Source organism: Schistocerca serialis, chromosome 5 (assembly GCF_023864345.2).
Source record: "Schistocerca serialis cubense isolate TAMUIC-IGC-003099 chromosome 5, iqSchSeri2.2, whole genome shotgun sequence".
NCBI lineage: Eukaryota > Metazoa > Arthropoda > Insecta > Orthoptera > Acrididae > Schistocerca > Schistocerca serialis.
Window position 1 is genome coordinate 138,976,316 of NC_064642.1, and position 19,991 is coordinate 138,996,306.

Below are 19,991 nucleotides of genomic sequence, written 5' to 3' on the forward strand. Positions count from 1 at the left end.
TTGAAATCTGAGAATGTTTTATTAACGGATATCGCCGCGAAAGCATGCGTTTGTGTGTGTATTAGTTATCTTGTTGCTTTTGAAGTATAGGATAGTTAAGAGTAATTGCAGTCCTAAAGAAGATGGGGAAAGAAGTAAGAGACTGCTATATGGAAACCTAAAGCTGAGAAATATATCAGATAACTAATGCCACAATAAAGAATAAGAATAAGCAATTCAACTCAGATCCTATACAGCTTGCTAGAATCTTGCCACAACTAGATGCCAAGCGAAAGTGAAATCATTGTTTAGGTTTGGCTGTGTCTTTGAAAGTAAGTGTGTCGTTGACACTGCTGCTGCTGCTGCAGGTTGATGGGCTGCAGCTCCGATCTGTGATGGTTGCTGTAGACTCATGTAGCATTAATACAGTTGAAGCCTTCCGTAGTCATTGTTGAAAATCTTCCATCCCATGGTCTTGTTAGTTTCTTCTCCATCATAATTGTTCATTGACTACTTAAACCGTGTCAAAATTCTCAATTTGCAGTGCTATAAATTGCTTTTGCACTGCAGTGTAATCTTGGGATGTTGACCCATGTCATTGCAGACAACAGGTATCCATTCCAGCATATCTTTGTATCCAAAAATCACCAATATTCTTCAGAATTTTAGTTTTCTAGTTGCCATTCTTGTTCTTCATCAGTTTTATTTACTCCCAGCCATATTTGTTCTGGTTTGTTTCAGTGGTCACAACATGAAATATTACACTTCTACTGTACTGTGATATGAGGCAGTGATATAAAGTCTGATTGAGAGCTATGGCTACATTCTTGCTCACCTTATTATTTTTGCACACTCACGAATACCTGCCAATTGAATCTCATTTCTGAAACTACTGCTGTTACTGCTGGAAATTAAGAGTACAGTCAAACATCCAATTCTTGAAATAAATACTTCTCATAAACAATGTAATATATGTTGTACTCTCATTTACAGTGACTGTGCATACAATAGTTGCTTCATTACACTGCCTCCATCCATTCCCTAATTCATGAAGGTATCTTCTGTCTGTGCAACTAAATGAAAGAGAGTATTGCCATACACGTTTCACTTCTCTTATTTCTCTTTATACACATAATAAATGTATTTGCAATAGTTACTGTATGTTACAATGTTACATTTTGTCTTGTTTTTATCTTGTTTTTCATATTAGATTCAACTTTTGTAGCACAAATTTCATGAGGTGAAATTATCGTTCGGTGTTACATACGATTTCCAGTGCTGTTAGCCCATACGTGTGGTCCTGGAGATGTGTTCATTGGTTGCCTGCTCCAGCTGGCTGACTTCCGACATTTCTCACCCACATTTGTTACATATGCATTTCACTTACATCAGTCACTTGCACTCTTCATTTTGTGATCAACATGTGTGTGTTTACAGTGGGTAGTGTTGCCTGCTGTCACTGTGTGTTTGACATTCGTCTTTTGTTTGTGTTGTCAGGTTATTGTTGTTATTGTTTTAGTGGCTAACATGATCAGAGAGTTGTTGATTATATAGATATGGCCATTAAGTACTTCCTTTTCTTGTAATGTCAGACGTTTTTTGTTTTCCTGACATTACAAGAAAACTTTCCGATACAAAGAGACCTTGCAGTTAAAAAGGTAATACTTAATGACCAAATCCATATAGGCAAAAACTGTGTAATCATGTTAGCCACTGAAACAATAACAGACATCTGAAACATAACCAGAATAAATAATTAATTCATCAAAGTAACATGTTACGCTACATTGTGTGTATTTGCTAATGTAGATAAAAAACTTAAATGTAGACATCTGACGCTCACAACAAATTATTGAGGATAAGTTAAAACTTACAGTTGCATCTCACCCATAGAAGTAGCTGAAAACTTCTATTGTTTCACAAGAAAATGTTTCAGTAGCTATATATATAAATGGATTAAATTCATAAGACTGAAATATTAAATGTTATGTACAGTATGTATATATTAATTTGTTGTTTCAATGGGGAAGAGAATCTGATTGCATAAATCTTTGTTGCTGATTACTTTGTTTGACGTGTGATGATGTCCTTCCCTGTTGGAAGTATTTGAACTTCCCAGATTATTCAGTCATTTTGTTTATTTATTTCTTTATTTTCTTAGCTGCAGTTGCTCCTTACAGATTACTTAGACATTCAGAACACAAGCGGAGAGCCCCAGCAGGCTCCCTCATTTTCAGAATCAGCAAGTGACATGTCTGTCTTCTTCACAAGAAAGAAACCTTCCAGACAGAAAAAGAGTCCTTTGTTTAAATTTGACTATTCGTCTCATGCTCTAACCATGAACAGCTATCTCAAGGACCAGTGGAAGAGTGATAGAGTTATGAAGGTAATAATTTATTCTTTACAGTGAAAATAGTAAAATGTAAGTGCAAAGATAATCTTATAACACACCACTGTTTTATGTCAACCTGTACATCAAACATAATATTTGTGAACTCGTGATAATGAGTATAATTTTCTTGCATGCAGTGCTTTATCTTTTCTTCAACAGTTTGAGACAAGAAAAAATTGCTATGCTACTATGTTTGTGATAAACCATCTGGTTATCATGATTTGCGACACAGCAACTTAGCATTTTCCTGCTGCTCCCATGGCAGCAGAAAGGGAAATTTTTCATTGCATAACCTTAGTCACACAGCTTTGTCTGAAGTCACAAGTACATTAGATTAGATATAAAGTGTGTCCTTTTCAAACCTTCCACATTTCAAAAGCCCAGGAAAACATAAACTAAATAGATATGATAATGAAATTACACCATGTGATAGAGCAACTCAAAGAATTTATGTTCTGGCAACAGAAGTGCAACTGTTGTTGCCATAGTCTAGCATCATCACATTAAGTGAAATTGGTGACTCTGCGGCAGTGTGTGCAAGCAGTAGTGTGGTTTGCAAAAAACAAAAACCTCCAATTACTGTGCAAGAGATTGTAGATTGCAAGGATGTAATTCACCTGATGTGAAGACAATTAAGGAATGGTATCATAAGTTTCTGGTAACTACAAATGTTCTGAACATACTGGCTGTGCATGTTATAGTTTTGAAAGAGGCAGTAGACGGCATCAGACAAGCATTTCTCAGAAGCACCCATAAGTGAATTTGACAGGCATCCAGGCAACTTTATGTACCTGGAGCAACATTGCTTTGTGTAGTGCACCAGCATCGTCATTTGTGTAACATCCAATGCTGAACAACAGAACCATGCTGACAACAATTTGCTACTGATACGCTTCAGCATATTGACATGAATGCCAGCTGTGTGGAAAGATGTTTATCCTTAGATAAAGCAACCTTTCATGTATAAGGGATGGTTAATTGGCTTGATGTTCAGATTTGGGGCTTGCAACACCCACACGTTATCATTGAACAAGTCATGATAGCTCTAAACCATGGTTTCCCAAACCCTGTTCCATGGAACACTAATGTTCCACAGAAAATGAATAAGTGCTCTGTGAAAAACTATTAATAACATGATGTTTTCTTATTTCAACATTTTGATGATACTATTTTTTTTTAATTTTATGATGATTTCTTTATTATTAGTTATGATTTAAAACTGAAGTAATAACTAAATGAAACAAGTTTTTCTCATTTTTGAAATTCTACAAATCTTCAAAATAAACAAGGTGTTCCATCAAAGTACCAGAATTCTCATAGTGTTCTGTTGTAGGAAAAGTTTGGGACTCCCTGCTCTAAACTGAATGTCTGGTGTGGAGTACTGCATAACAGGATTGTTGGACCATTCTTCTTTGCAGAAAACACATTGAATTGATCATTGTATCTACCATATTGGACAAATTTGTATACCCTCAGATATAAGATTTGCAACCCAACTTCATCATTCAACAAGATGGAGCTCTGTCACATTGGTCAATGACTGTTCGCAGGTTCTTAGTTATGAAATTTCCCAGTTGCTGCATTGGACATGGAGGACCCATTGCCTGGTCACCATTCTCTGCCAACATTACCTCGCTGGTGTTGTTCTTGCGGGACTTGTGATGGGCCACATGTGAGCGACCAAAGCTGACAATATTTCTGTTTTAAGATTTTGTATCACTGATGCAATGCTACAGAGGCAAGAAATTGAATATTAACTTGATATTCTTCTTGCTACAAGTGGTTCACATGTAGAGGTGTGCTGATGATTATTAAATAAATTCTTTGAGATGCTCTAGTGTATGATGTAATTTAGTTATTATACCTACTGCACTTTTTTTTCCCGGGTCTTTGAAATGTGGGAGGTTTGAAAGGGACACCCTGCACCTTTTGTTCTATAGATCTGTAGTAAAGATCTTCAAGGACGTAGAAAAAGATTTTTTTTTTATATACTAATGTTTTTCCCAAGGACCCTAAGGGAAGTGGTCATCATGGATATGTGCGCATGCACGCGCGCACGCAGTCTCACACACACACGCACGCACGCACGCACGCACGCACGCACGCACGCACACACACACACACACACACACACAGAAGTGTATAATTTTTAATTTTTAGGCTATTTTGCCATGCGTCAAAACAGAAACCGGTTTACAACACTTATTTTATTTATGTTATCATATTACTGCACTGAAGATGTTTGGAAGTTATATTTTGATTATTTGATGTGGTATTATGAATAATGTACACATCAGTTGGTCCTATGAAGCAATTCATGATTGGAGTAGGAGTTGGTCTCTATTAAGTCCTTTAGGTTTTTCATAGATGGGGAGCACAATGAAATTGAATATATATATAATATGGTATGAGAAGTTCTGAACTCAAATATCATTTGCCCAAGACAGTTCAATTCAGCTCAAAAAAATTCTTGAGCAAATCAACATTGAAGTTTTTCGGACTGCTTTAATTCAATAAATGTAAGGCAGTTTCTTGGTGAGCTGTGCAGCTCGTTGGTAGAATGCTTGTCTCCCACGAAAGCATCCCGGGTTCAGTTGCCCACTGCCTCTGACTTTTAAACAGAATTGCATATTCTGTGATCATTTGCATGAAGCATTAAACTCATGAACACACAAACAGGGGGGAAAAAATGGTTATCTTCGAAACTGGTAATCGGTGGTCCAAGTCTCCGTTTGATCATTACGTTTTTTCCCCCTCATTCAGTTACAATATTTACATCATTTAAATATAAAGTTCATCACTTGTGTATTAATATCACATGCCTAATTGATATCCTTTATTAAAAATGTGGGTTGTCTTATTTATAATTACGTATTTCATGCAGAATTCCAGTTTCCATTGCAAATACCATTTCTTAATTATCAGTCTTTTATAACAGAATGTAAATAAAGATTGCTTACATTAAAAAAAAAAAAAAAAAAAATTAAATTTTGGGGTAAAAATGAAAAATCAAAAAAGGGACTCCGTTGTGTTACAGGGACCACAGTGATAAGCATCACTGTTTCCCTTCACCTCCCATTCAGTTTTCATAAAAGCAATAATTAGCTATGTGGATGTGATGAATTTTGTATTTAAATAATGTAGGTATTCTAATTGAACAAAAAAATAATGGCGGAACCAGAGATTAACAGTGTCGAATGCTACCCCCCACCCCTACCCTCTTTCCCAGTCTTTATGTATTTCGTGGAAATGCTCGTAGAACACAAACCTTTGTTTAAAAATTTGCATCTACCAGGAATTGAATCATGGCTGCCCACGTGGCAGGCAAGCATTCTACCACAGAGCCACACAGCCCATAGAAAAACTGCCTTCACTTTAGAGAATTTAAGATGCTCGGAAAACTTCAAAGCTGATTTTCTCAAGAATTTTTGAGAGTTTCTTCAAACTGCTTTGGAAGGTTGATATTTGAGTTCTGAAATTCATGTACTTTTATTTTTTATGGAAATCCAATTGCCCTTTGGTCTCCTCCTTCTCTTGTTAAACTGAAATTTACTGGTAGCTAAACATTTTGTTGCTACTGGAAAGTCATTGAAGACCTGTTTACTTGAATAATGAACACTTTTGGGACCAAAACAAGTGACTTTAAAACCTTTGTGAAGAATACTCTTGTTTCTAATGTTGATTCCATGAATAGAGGTGTTTTTCCTCAGTGATTCACATTTATTTGCTTTTATTTAAATGTAGAATTTTTTCCATTTAACAATTTTTATTTATTTACTTATTTATATATTTATTTTCTTGACAGAATTGGAGCCTTATTTCTAGCCATGTGTCCTCAGAGATTACACTTCGTAATAATAACAGGAATGTATATAAGTATTAGAATAATTTTGTTCATAGTAATATTGTTTTAAGTCCATTACTTCTGTTATAGTATTACTCTCAAATAAAAGTTAAGATCCAGTAACAGATAGACGTGGCAACAGTGGAGGAAGGCAACTGGGATATCCTAGTAGAAAAACTCTACTAATTGTCACAGGAAAAGGCTTACTCACCTCATGAAAGCAAAGCGATTTTGGAACAAGTGTGACATACAAACCTTGCTACTTCTGGGTTGGAACTGCCAGTGTTTGTAACATGTTGATTCACATTGCTAGAAGCTCACCCAAGATTGTGCAAAGGTCTTTAACTGTTTGAGTTACAGTAATAGGATACTATCAGGTAATATGAAAGAAAATCCTTCACAAAACTATTCACTTATTAGTGTCCAATGCCGTTTAAGGATTGCATGTAATGCCATAATTTTCAGTTTTGACCGTTCCGTTAATAAAAAAAATATCTTCTGGGTCATTTGGCAAACCTGTTATTGTTGGGGTAGCACTTAGATACAGGGGATTTCATTGGTATGTAAGTGTTAAAAGAATGTAACAGACCATGACCTTAATCTGAGGGGCTCCTGGAGACACCTTTTCATATGATTTCTCTGACAACTCATTGATGTCTGTTTCTTGTGAATGCTCTGTTTGAGTAACTCAGCTGTTTTATTTTCAGAAGTAAAATACTAAAATTAACACCATCAGAAATATTACTGAAATTAGAATATTATTGAAATTATACAGCATTACAATAATCTTCATGTTTGTGCATGACTTGTTTGAGATTTGCAGTCACTTTGATTAATACAATTGCCGTAACATGTGTTTCCAGAAGCCCGATTGAATTTTATCATGTATGCAATGAGCAATAAGGTAGTTGCAATGTGCCTCACCTGTGATGGTGATACCTGAGTAGGTGCTCATTTAGTGTCTGGCATCTTACGTAATTTGTATTAATGACAAATTTGAAATGACAGACACAATACTGCGTAAGTTAGTTTGACACTTTTGCAAATTTGTTGATGCATGTATTATTACGATGATCAGCTTGTATACGACAGTTGATACAGTATATTCATTACAGGTTAGCATATGCATTCCATTGTAGAGAATTTGGCAGTGGCAATATCTTCCCAGTACAGTTCGTCTGTAAAATTCTGATGAATGCACAATGTGAAGTTTGGTTCATTAATATATTTACTGCACATAAAAATTGTTCATAGAGATGTCGTAATGAAATGAGTGCAAGGCACAAACACTTTTACCAACTAAATGCTGTCAGTGACATGCAAAAATCTACATTTCTGTAGTAATAGTGACACTGAGATGTCAACATTAGGAATAACTACTGTAGACTTCCTGGATCATTGTCCAGCTCTTCTACTTATAGAAGACAGTGTGAAGAATTGTTAAAATTTGTTGTTAGGTTTTACTAGCAAAACTAAACTCACAATATAGCAGAGATGCTGAGTCACAGATAGGCACAACAAAAAGACTGTCACTCAGTAGACTTCGGCCAACAAGGCCTTTATCAAAAATACGCACACACACACACACACACACACACACACACACACACACACACACACACACACACGCAAACACCAAACACAACTCCCACATACATGGCCACAGTCTTGGGCAGCTGAAGCCAAACTATGAACAGCAGTGCAAGATGGGAGAGGTAACTGGGTGGGGGTGAGGAAGAGGCTCAAGCCAGGAGGGGGGGGGGGGGGGGGTAGCAGGCTAAGGGTGGGGGACGGTAAAGTGCTGCTGCAGGAACATGCAGGGATCAGGTGGAGAGAGGATAGGGCAGCTATGTGCAGTTGGCAGGTTAGACGGAGGGCGGGGGAGTAGCAGAAGAGGAGAGAAGTAATTAACCCCCTCCCCCAACCTTGTACAGAAACAGATCTGCCATGCGTTATCTTTCCAGTCACCCACCCTCTCCCAAAGTCCCACTGTCCGGCCACAGAGGAGCAATCCTCTCATGACTCAGAACTACCCAGGACTAGAGCAACAAATTACATTCTCCACCAGGGTTTCGACTATGTCTCGTCAGGCCCTGTAATGAGAAATGTCGTACCCACAATCCATCTCCCTCCCCCAACAGTATTCCTCCGCCCACCGAACCTACACAATATGCTTGTCCATCCATACATAACTCCTGCTCCCAAAACCTTGCCTCATGGCCCATGTTCCTGTAATAGACCCAGTTTCAATACCTGTCCCATACATCCTCCCTCCACCACTAACTCCATCTGGCCACAAACATCACCTATCCCTCCAAAGGCAGGGGTAGCTGTAAAACCACTCATGATCCACAAGCTAAGCTGCAACCACTGTGCTGCTTCTACATGGGCATGACAATCAACAAGCTGTCTCTGTGCATGAATGGCCACCAACAAACTGCGACCAAAAAACAACTGGACCACCCTGTTGGTGAGCACGCTGCCCAACATGATATTCTTCATTTCAGTGACAGCTTCACGGCCTGTGCCATCTGGATCCTTTCCACTAATGCCAGCTTTTCTGAACTGCACAGGTGGGAACTCTGCCTGCAATATATCCTATGTTCCTGTAACCTTCCATGCCTTAGCCTTCATTAGTCATTGGCCTTACCTATCTAGCTCCTTCTGTGTTCATGTTCCAGCACCACACAGCCCTCTATTCCACCAACACACACGGTCTTTACTACTCTCCTTCTCTGCTGCCCCCCCCCCCCCCCTCTGCCCCCCATCCTCCGTCTAACCTCCCAACTGCACCTACCTGCCCTACCCTCTCTCCACCTCATCCATGCAAGCTCCCGCAGCACCACTTTACTGTCCCCCACCTTTACCAGGCTATCCTTCTCCCTGTCTGCCCCAGCCTTTACTTAACCCCCATGTGGTCACCTCTCCCATCTTGTACTGCTGTTCATAGTCAGGCTTTAGCTGCTAAAGACTGTGGTTGTGTGTGTGTGTGTGTGTGTGTGTGTGTGTGTGTGTGTGTGTGTGTGTGTGTTTTATCTATTTTTGACAAAGCCTTGTTGACCAAAAGCTTACTGTGAGATAGTCATTTTGTTCTGCGACTCAACATCACTATATGTTGAGTAGCAACAGTCCTTTTAATAATATTGTTACATTTTCCGTTGTTTGAAGCTAGCAAAATTAATAGATATACGATTACCTAGAGCCAAGAAGTAATCTGATTTGCCTATGGATTGGACAATGGGGAAATTGACAAAATTGTAGGTATTATATTGTGAATACTGTATATGTTCCCAGGGGGTTTTCCATACTGTATATGTTCCCAGGGGGTTTTCCAGTTCCTGCCAAAAATTGCTAAAATATGTAATTTTTTAGATTGAATAATTTGAAAACTAATTTGTTTCCCTTGTGAAAGTGTGTATTTTTGTATTCAGAAAGATTAGGGCTATGAAACTATGTAACTGGATTTTCTAATTAATTAGATTTAAAAATGGAACATTGTGGAAGATGCAAACTTTAATTACAAATAACTCTTGAAATACGAAGGATTTGGAAACAGTAAGGTGCTTGCTAAGGAAGGGGAATGAGGGCTTTAACCTGAGGTACAACATTCAGTCAAAACTACTTATCAACTCACTCAAAATTCTGTCTCCACATAATTGTACTGATCCTCAAATTATGAATATTTCTTCATAAAAATTATTTCTAGGTAAACCTATCAGGCTGTAAGCATCTGTAATCTGGAAATGAGACTGAACAATAAAAGTTTGAGATTCTCTGCCTGAATAAGGAAATAGTTAATTTGTGTAACAGTCATGTATGTTGTTCATGTAACTAAAATCATAAAAGAAAAATATTATGTTAGGGATGGTAGGAATGGTAGAACAACAAGTAGATGGCTCCAACTTACTCTCTTACGTAGTCCATTAGCCATTCATAAAGCATCTCTTCCAAGGCCTCTGATATAGATAATATACTGATTGAGTTGTAAATCTCTAGGTGATTTTGGGCTATCATTCTTTGGTGTAGTTCAGTTAAGCAATGTTATTACTAAATGAGATATGTACTACGAACACATTTTTACGTTACTGACCTTGTTTCTGCACTTGTTAGGTGCTTTTCTTGATGTCAGTCTTCCTGTAAACATATGGTTTATTGGCAGTTTTGTTAAATGGTGAATACAGCACTGTAGAAATTAACTTTAATATTTTCACATTTGTTGACAACAAGAGAAATTATGATAAACAGCTTGCATTTCTTAATTTATATAGTTCACATAACACAGGATAACACATCACCTCCACTACAACTGATTTGATAGAGTGGCATGATATTTATAGCACACTTTGACTATTGTGTATATTCTGAGTAATAACATAAAGTTTCCAATTTGATAATGAACTGCAGATTGAATCACTACATAATTGTACATTATGGCTAGTGGCTGATTAGAAATGTTACCAAGTTGGCTGCATAACCTTAGTTCTATACACTTTAAAAGAAAACCGACTATGTGATGTTGACATTGTAAATGAGTACCGTAGGCTGCCTGAAGAAATGTCCTAAAAACTTAAATGTGCTTAGGAATAAAATTTGGAATTTGTTTTTATATTTCAGTTTATGATTGGAAAGGTAGCAAAATCAGAAAAAACAGATCAATAATAAGCAAAACAAGTCTGTTTAACTATGACCTAGATTATCTGAAAAAGGCTAAATTATACATACTGCCTTATGGGTATTATTTCTGTTTCCATGGGGATTCATAGAACCTGCAAAAAATAGCAAAAAATGAGATTTTCCGGATAAAACATTTGGCAAATTTTAGCGATTCCCCTTGTGAAAGTAGACATTTGGGAATCAAAAGTATCGAAGCTACAAAGCAATGGTGCTGGATTTTGGAAATAAAATATTTTTAGGGAAAAAAAATGCTTACGGAGAGTAGGAGAATGACGGCTACACTAATTTAGCCATAGATTTCTATTAGCTCACTGCATTTATTAACTCCATATGCTCCTTACAGATCTTAAATTATGGGTATCTCATTATAAACATTATTTCCTTGTAAACTAAGTAGACTGTTTTCATCAGTTATCGGGAAATTACACGGTGAATAATAATTTGTTCAACTGAAGTATGTGTGCCATTCATAAAATGAGATCAAATAATGTGCTTGTGGGACATATTTTTTTTTTCTTTTCTCTCTTTTTAAATAATGAATGTGGCTGACATGGAAATGCTATTTTGTGTTTGTCATTAATGTTAATCATAACTTGATAAATAACTAGTATTAAGACTAAGTTGCCTCATCTGTCTGTTAGGATTGGAAAGCACCATCAGACTTTCACCATTAATATGCTCAAAGTTAAACAGTTTTTCCAACAGAGTTATAGGATCTGACACTAGTGCAACCAAACTGCTTTGCCTGATTTTGATGAACTTCACACTGTTCCGCAGTTTTACATGCACTTCATAAAGTTCAAGTGTTCAATTTCACATGAACCTTCTTCGGGCAGAATTTTGTGTATTCATCATCTGTCGGATTAGCCACTGGCCAAGGTGATGCACTGATTTAAAAATTGGAGTGCAGTTCAAATCACCCTCTAGCTATCAACACTCTTAAACCCTGAAGGCAAATGGTAGGAAGGTTCTTTGAAAAGTCTGTCTTATCCAACCATGTACTTCATCTCCAGTGATCTTATCATCGAGACATTAAACGATAAACTTCCTTCGTGGAGTCACCCATTAGACATGACTTTAACTGAACACTGAGAGCAATGTTTTCACAAAATGCAGTAAGTCAGCAGGTGAATTTCCAAACTATGTCACCATATCCACTGATGCCAGTGTAATCCTTGTGGCTAACTAAAAATCTGAAAGACATGAAAGGACAAAGCTACAAAGATATGCTGAAGAGAATGATTCATTATCTTGTTTGCCCTTTCACTTCGTAGTAACTAGAGGCTGCCATGCTTTGCATGAAGAATAAGAAAACTCCAGGACAAGATAATATACAAGTAGAACAAATACACATATTTGGACAAGGCACTAAAATTTTGGAATGTAATTCTAATTAATAACTGTGTCTCCAAATCACAGTTACCCGAAATCTAGTATAAAGCTAAAGTAGTAGTCTTACCGAAACCTTGCAAGTCACCAACAGACTGCAAGAATATTCAACCAGTCTCAGTTTTTTGTCAGTTCTACAAATTACTGGAAAGAATGATCTTGAACCGAATATCGCGACATGCAGGCCAGACCCTCATTAAACAACAGACAAATTTCGCACAAGAAAAGTATTATGTGGCCAGATCTTTAACCTGAAAGTGTGCATTCCTTGATCTAACTGCAGTGTAAACATTCCATCCCACTGGGAAGGTAACAGATGTGAAATAATATACAAGGCATTGTTTATTAATACCAGAGAAGGAAAGTTGCTACTCACCATATAGCGGAGATGCTGAGTCATGATAGGCACAATAAAAAGATTCACACAATTAAAGCTTTCGGCCATTAAGGCCTTTGTCAGCAGTAGACACACATACACACACGCACACACAGAGATAGTGGCTGAATAGCAAATTGTGGGCTGGATCTAGAGATATAATAGTTTTATCCTTTAAGAGAGGAATTCTCACCATAAGTTTTCTGAAGAGTAAGATTCCACTTGCTAGTCTGTTTTTGTGTCTCCATTGATGGTAACATGTTAATATTGTAATACTCATTAGTGAGGACAAAACTGTGGGATGATGCAATACCAATTTTGGGTGGGTTATAGTGTCCTGTTTAAACATTACTGATTACATGTACTTATTTCGAAAAATAAAAGCTATCCTCCTCTTTTGCTAGTACCATCCAAAGTATTCAATATCTTTGGTTTTAAATCAGATTGAACTTATACATTCAATTTGCATCCGTGATGTATTATGTGATCAACCCTTAGAAGTGTACCATCTGAGAGAGAAAAAGGGATCATGCTTATCGAAAAATTACATGGAACTTGAATTGCTAGAACACGTCATAGAACTGTCAAAGTGAGCAATTGATAACTGCATGTTAGTGTGAGTGAAAATTCAGTCAGAGGCCTGTCCCAGCATAGCTGCTTACAGGAGCAGCTGTGCAGTCCCTTCCTGATGCCTGAAAGTGAGGCAATGATCTATGTTCACAACTGGAGGTTTTCCCTAAGCATTATGTATTCAAGCTTTTTCTAACAATCATCTGTAGGCCGTGGAAAACATATTGACTAAAAAAATTTTTTGCTGCAGCTTCACATAACTTAAGTTATGTCAAGCAATAAGTGTCTCAAAGAACTCCATCAGTAGTGGTAGGTAGAGTTCTCTCAGAAGTTGTCAGTGCTGCTGGATGTCTGTAAGCTCTTGGTGTGCTTCATAAACCACCACTGGCTGTGGTGGTGGAAAGTTGAGTGTTGAAGAGTGTTGAGGCTCTTAACCTTACTGTCCAGATTATGAGAATGGGATCTAAAAAGAAACCACCCTCAGCTCAAAGATGAACTGCGTACTGATTGGATGGCTATCAGTAACAATGAATCTCTGGCATAATAACCATGTAGAAATTCTATTAACCTTCCTAAGGTATTTATGATGCTGCCTGAGTGGATAGATATCTCTGTAGCTTCTTGGGAGGACTTGGGGAATCCAGCCATCATCCTTTCGACACTATTATTTAATATCACAAAAATTTGAAACAAAAAGCAATTTGAAACAAAAGGAATTCTCAGTCAAGGCATTGTGCTGCTTCATGATAATGTTCCCATTCTGCTCGCACCATTCAAAATGTTATTCAGCAATTTGAGGGGGAGCAGTTAGATCATCTGCTTTATAGTCCCATTCTCGCACCTTCTGACTATCACTTGTTCTGAACTTGAAGCATGATTTTGGAGGAAGACTATTTGACAGTGACGATGATGCAAAAAATAGTGCTCAGCAGTGGCAGTCTTCACTGACAGCATCTTTCTATGAAGAGGACATAGAAAAGTTGGTTTCTCACTGGGATAAATCTGTGAACAATGGTGGCAATTATGTAGAAAAAAAGTTTAAGAAAAACTCTCTCTTGTAAAAATAAATTTTGGTTTGGAAAATTGTTTTTATGAGTTTTTTCCAAAATTGTTATTATTTTCTGGACATGACTTGCATTTGTGCTATTTTTTCAGGTGATACTTTGTATAATAACTGCATCATCTAAAAATTGTCTGACGTTGCTATTAATGTTATCAGCAAGGTCATTAGTATACAATGTATGCAGCAAAGGTTCCAACACACTTCTCTGTGGCACTTCTGAAGTTATTTCTAGATCTGTCAATTACATTCCTTCCAAGATAACATGCTCTGTCCTCCTTGCCAAGATATCCTCAGTCCAGTCCAGTTTGATACTCCATCTGACCTTTTCTTCTTCAGGGACCTGCAGATACTGAATTATGCTTAAAGGAGGGGCTAGCTTAGCTGCAGATTCGGTATAGAATTCCATTGGTCCCTTTAACTGTATACAGCTTTACCATTTTCAGTTTTTTCACAATGCCATCAACACTAATACCTGTATCACTCAACTTTTTAGTGTTGTTAGAATTAAATTGGTAATACTTGTGTATATTTATTAGTAAAATAATATTTGAAAATGATTTGCTACCTTCAGTTTCATTTCCTGTTTGATCCATTGGTGTCTGAGCATTACCATTCCTGCCACTGACAGCCTTTATAAATTTGTTGGGTTCTGTGAGTGAGTGGTTTTTTTGACAATATAATGCTACGCTAATCTTTGAATGCTTCACAAATTGCTCTTTTGACAGCCAGCTACATTTCTGTTAATATATCTTTACCTGTAGCACTACCTATAGCACTATTCTCGGTTTTACATCTACTATTCGATAGTTGCTATTTCCTTAGAATTTTCTGTACAATGATTGTATAACATGAAGAGTCCCACCTATCAAGGACTGTTCTATTAGGGACATATATATCTAGTGAAATGTCAGGGTCCCTTTTTTTAATTTCAGCCACAGATCTTTTGCATGGTCATGTTCGGAGCTAACTGTTTCAAGTTTATATCTGAGACATGACCAAGGACTGTTCTATTAGGGACATATATATCTAGTGAAATGTCAGGGTCCCTTTTTTTAATTTCAGCCACAGATCTTTTGCATGGTCATGTTCGGAGCTAACTGTTTCAAGTTTATATCTGAGACATGACACTGCTGCCTCTATATCTAGTTTGTTCAATAAATAAAACTTTGTATTGGTTTTAGTTGTCCTTTGTACTTTGGTAATAAAAATGTCGTGTGACTAGGGCCTCCCGTCGGGTAGACCGTTCGCCGGGTGCAAGTCTTTCGATTTGACACCACTTTGTTAACTTGCATGTCAATGATGATGAAATAATGATGATTAGGACAACACAAGACCCAATCCCTGAGCAGAGGAAATCTCCGATCCAGCCAGGAATCGAACCTGGGCCATTAGGATTGACATTCTGTCGCGCTGACCACTCAGCTACCGGGGCGGACAGTTTGGTAATCCTTGTTACTATAACTGCCTCGTGGTCACTAGTATCAGTCTCAGTGAAGATATCCTCAAAGAGGTCAGGTCAGTTTGATGGCATTAGTTCATCAAGAATGGACTTAAGGAATTCTGCTCTAGACATTTTTCAGAAAAACCACTTAGTGTTGTTTCACAGGATGTCTTGCAGTACCTAACATGTGAAAAACTGTGGTGGTTGATAGAAAGGTTCAGTTATAAGTTTATGCCTAGATTTGATACTGTGTCTTGCTCAAACAATCTCAAATGCAGCTTCAGTTTCTATTTTGATGGATTTGAATTTCTTGTCTCCTAGAGCTGTTATCTGCACTGAATTGAGAATCACCTAATCTAATTGTATGTACTTCTCACACAGACAGCTACCTGAATAGCAGCCTCTGATGTATAGTGCCCACCTAGTGTTATTTAGGAAGATTGTACAGTTTCCAGCCCTATGGTGCAAGTATAGGAAATCGTAGCCAGGCTTCTCATAGACTCTTCAAAGTCTTACCTTCTGCTCAACTCAGAAAGTGGGGGCCTATGATCAGTTCTGTGGACAATGCAGCAGATTGTGAGCTTCATTTAAATTTCATTAGCAACTTTCTCTTTCAGTCACTAGAATGATCCAAGTATCATCTCGAAGTCCAGAAAAGAGGTGTCTTTGGTGCAGCCTGTAGCCTCATCTATTTATGGAACTGCCTTGTTAGAGCAGTTCCCTCTGGTCCCTGCCTCCCCTGTGCAGGGTACCTATACCTGTCACACACCTCTCAGTCAAGTGGACGAGTGGTGATAGATCTTGTATTTCATGTACAGGAGACGCTATCCTTGAGAGAGGATAGTACTTGAGGTAACTTTGATATTTCCCGGGCATGTCTCTCGGTGGGCCTCCCAACTGATACATTTGCAGCAGGTTCCAACTGTGTGGTAGCAGTCAGTTTGATTTACAGCTTGCCTGTGAATAGCAACTAACTTGTGACGTGCTTGCGAATAGTATTCTCAGTGGAGCTGTCTTGTGGCTGATGCAGTGTTTTACTTAACAGAAAAAAAATAACTTTAATTAATCTTGTTGACACACAAACACGTGCCTGTGAGTGACAATTTTTTTTTAACAAGAATGCTACTGCAAAAATTGTACGTAACACAAATGTACATAAAGACTGTTGCTATAATACAAAATACAATTTTCATGGAAATTAATGTTGTGAAAAATGCAGTGTAGGCATGACAGTTGCATAATTTTTGATATAATCAACACAAAAAGCAAGTTTAAATTTTTCATAAAGTTTTAGGAGCTTGGTTTTCAAAGTAAGTTTATCTGACACACATGACTTCACTTGGACACAAAGCAAATACTATAAGTCAGGTGATATATGTAAACAAATGTGTGAAATTCATGGATTTTGCATTTCATTGGTTGTTTTACACCTTCTGTACAATATTACAAAGAACACTTTATAGTCCTCATATTATATAAAAAAACAACAAAAATTGTAAAGCACAACACAGCTCGTCTTTGGTTTGAGCAGTGTTGGTCGCTGGGTCGGGAGCAAAGTTGGTGTTCTAATTCGAGCCGAAGGTGTTCCATTGAGCTCAGATTGGGACCATTGTCAAACCACTCCAGTTCAGCAATGTTTTTGTCCACAACCATTGCCTCTCAGATGATACTTTATGATGGAATGCATTGTCACGCTGATACAATCATCGTCTCTGACCTTTTCCTCTAAAATACACAGTACTCAATGCTGTAAAATGTGTTCGTGTCCATCTGCATTTAATGTCTTCTCAAGCACAATAAGGGGCAACACATTAATCATTTAAAACACCCCATTATCGAAACACTGCTCCCTCCGTACTTCACTTTTGGCACTACACGTGATGGGAGGTAATGTTCTCCAGGAATTTCTCAAAACCAAACCCTTCCATCTGATTGCCAAAGTGCATAGCATGATTAATCACGCCAAATTATTTGTTTCCAGTCATATATTGTGCAGTGGTTTTGCTCTTTACACCTCCGCAGGTGGTGCTTAGCATCGACTGCAGAAATACATCACTTATGAGTAGCTGCTCGACCAATGTACCCCATTCTTTTTAGTTCCCCATACACAGTCATTTTGCTAGCTGGACTACTGGTAGTATGCCAGAACTCAGAAGTGCTTCCTTCCGCTGGTTTCTTGTGATTTTTTACAACCATCCTCCGCAATATTCAGCAGTCTCTGTGCATCAGTTCATGATGTCTGCGTGACTTTTGTTTAGCTGTGGTTGTTCCTTCATGCTGTCACTCCACAGTCACATAAGCTGCAGTCAACTTGGGCAGCTTTAGAAGTGTTGAAATTTTCCTGATGCATTTGTTGTTCAGGTGACATCCAGTAACTAGTACATGTTCGAAGTCACTGAGCTCTGCTGACTACCCCATTCTGCTATCACTGCTTCTCTACTGACAACACAATACTCCCTGCCTTCTATTATATTGATGGGTCTGTCTCTCATGACATCTAGTGGTCAATTCTGCAATAGGTATTTGCGTTTGGATACTTTTCATTAGATACTGTGCATTTTCTGCAAAAGTAAAAAAGGACCTGTCATTGAGAATTACCTTCTGATGTGCATTTGCTGTGTGAGTGAAGAAGAGTTTTAGGTGCACAAAAGCTCTTCTGTCTGTCTGGAAGAGTCTTAATTAGGATGTTATCATGTTTGGTTTGTCTATTTCCCTTTTAACTAGTCACAGTAAGACTCCACACTACACATGATGTGCATATGTAAAAGTACTGTGGCGGGGCAGTGTTCACGGGTCTTGTTTTGCAATTTATTTAATGCCCACCTACCTCAGTAGAGTGTCCATTCACCACCCGTTGCTCTGCATTTGCTGATACTATGTAGACCATGAGAAATGCAGCATTAAAGAAAACCATCATCCATACTTACAATTACAAAGTCCATGTAACTCCAGTAATGAGATAAACCTGTAAATCTCTATTAATAACGGGCAAAGTGGGTGCTTCCTCCCTTCATTGAAAATCTTTCTTTGTAGATACTGATGTTGTAGTACAGTCCTTTTAATTTATTGTGTCTCCAAGCCCACATTTATGTTGGTAGTACATCTACTACTAGTTTGTGCAGCTTACATCACACGTAAGACAGCCAGAAATGTGCTAAGTCCAACCTGAAATATTACGAGATTCACACAGCCAACACACTGTTACAAAACAAGTTGACATTCGGTACTTTTCAGTGGATTCTTCGAAAGAAGATACTCACCAAAATGTTCTGTACGTGCATACGGAACATGCCACGCAGAATATTCACAAAGGCCAATACTTTCACTCGCAGTTTATTCTGCAACCAACATTCCAAAACCTCTCAAAACTTGACCGAAATGTCCGTAATTGCATCCGCTAGCACGGCGGTATAAACCGAGTGCTATTTAACCCTCCTTTCTTCATCTTACAGATAATTTTTTTGGACACATTTAACATGACCTTCTCGTATGACAGCGACTCCACAACTGGCTGAATGCCGTCGCTCACAGGGCATAGAACTCATTCAATTACACGCAAAAGACTTTTCTCTCATTGGTTGATCAAAACGATTATCCAGTCAGATTAACCCTTCATGATCAATTTTGTGCGCAAACCGCTTTACTCCAATCAGCATTCGCAGATGCATCTACGTCATTTCATATTGCAAAAATTCACAAAATGTTCCACAAAACCAAACCAAATGAAAATTAAAAAGAAAACTATGCTTGAAATGTGCTTTAGAATTAAGTATCCTCTTACTATCTTTCTGGCTGCCGTATTAAAAAAGCAAACTCTCCTAGACATGTCGGCCACCAGTTAGGAGTATTCACCGTTTTCAGGACATCCTGGTTATGTAACACTTGCTAGTTACAGATGGTGTAATACATTATAAAATTGAAATTTGACGCATGTCCCCACATACACACTCACATTCACTCTCATCTATTCCCACCCTAACAAAAAATATAAATATCAACTTTTAAACTATTACTTTCCTTACGAAAGCAAAATTATTAAAAGTTTAGAATTAAAATTCTTTAAAAATAACTTGTGTGCACTGAGAGTGCTGTTAGTATTTTCAAATGACAAAGAAACTTAAACTGTCATGATTCCAATCTGAATTTACTTTACTAAGTGTCAGTTAAGTACTTTTTTTAATAGGTTTTTTTATATTTTCAAAACTATTAAAGTTATCTGTATGAAAATTTTACACACTGTTCTTCTAAATTATAAAAGTTCCT

At 37.6% G+C, this 19,991-nt stretch overlaps 1 protein-coding gene across 2 annotated transcripts in view; it reads left to right on the forward strand.

Moving 5' to 3' along the window:
- The window catches only part of LOC126480805 (exocyst complex component 4), a 241,833-nt gene that overhangs the window by 118,183 nt on the left and 103,659 nt on the right, over nucleotides 1–19,991 (forward strand). For both annotated transcript variants that reach the window (XM_050104127.1, XM_050104126.1), the window contains exon 8: nucleotides 2,141–2,365. In XM_050104127.1, coding sequence (XP_049960084.1) covers nucleotides 2,141–2,365 — 225 coding nt within the window. The remainder of the gene's footprint in view (nucleotides 1–2,140; nucleotides 2,366–19,991) is intronic.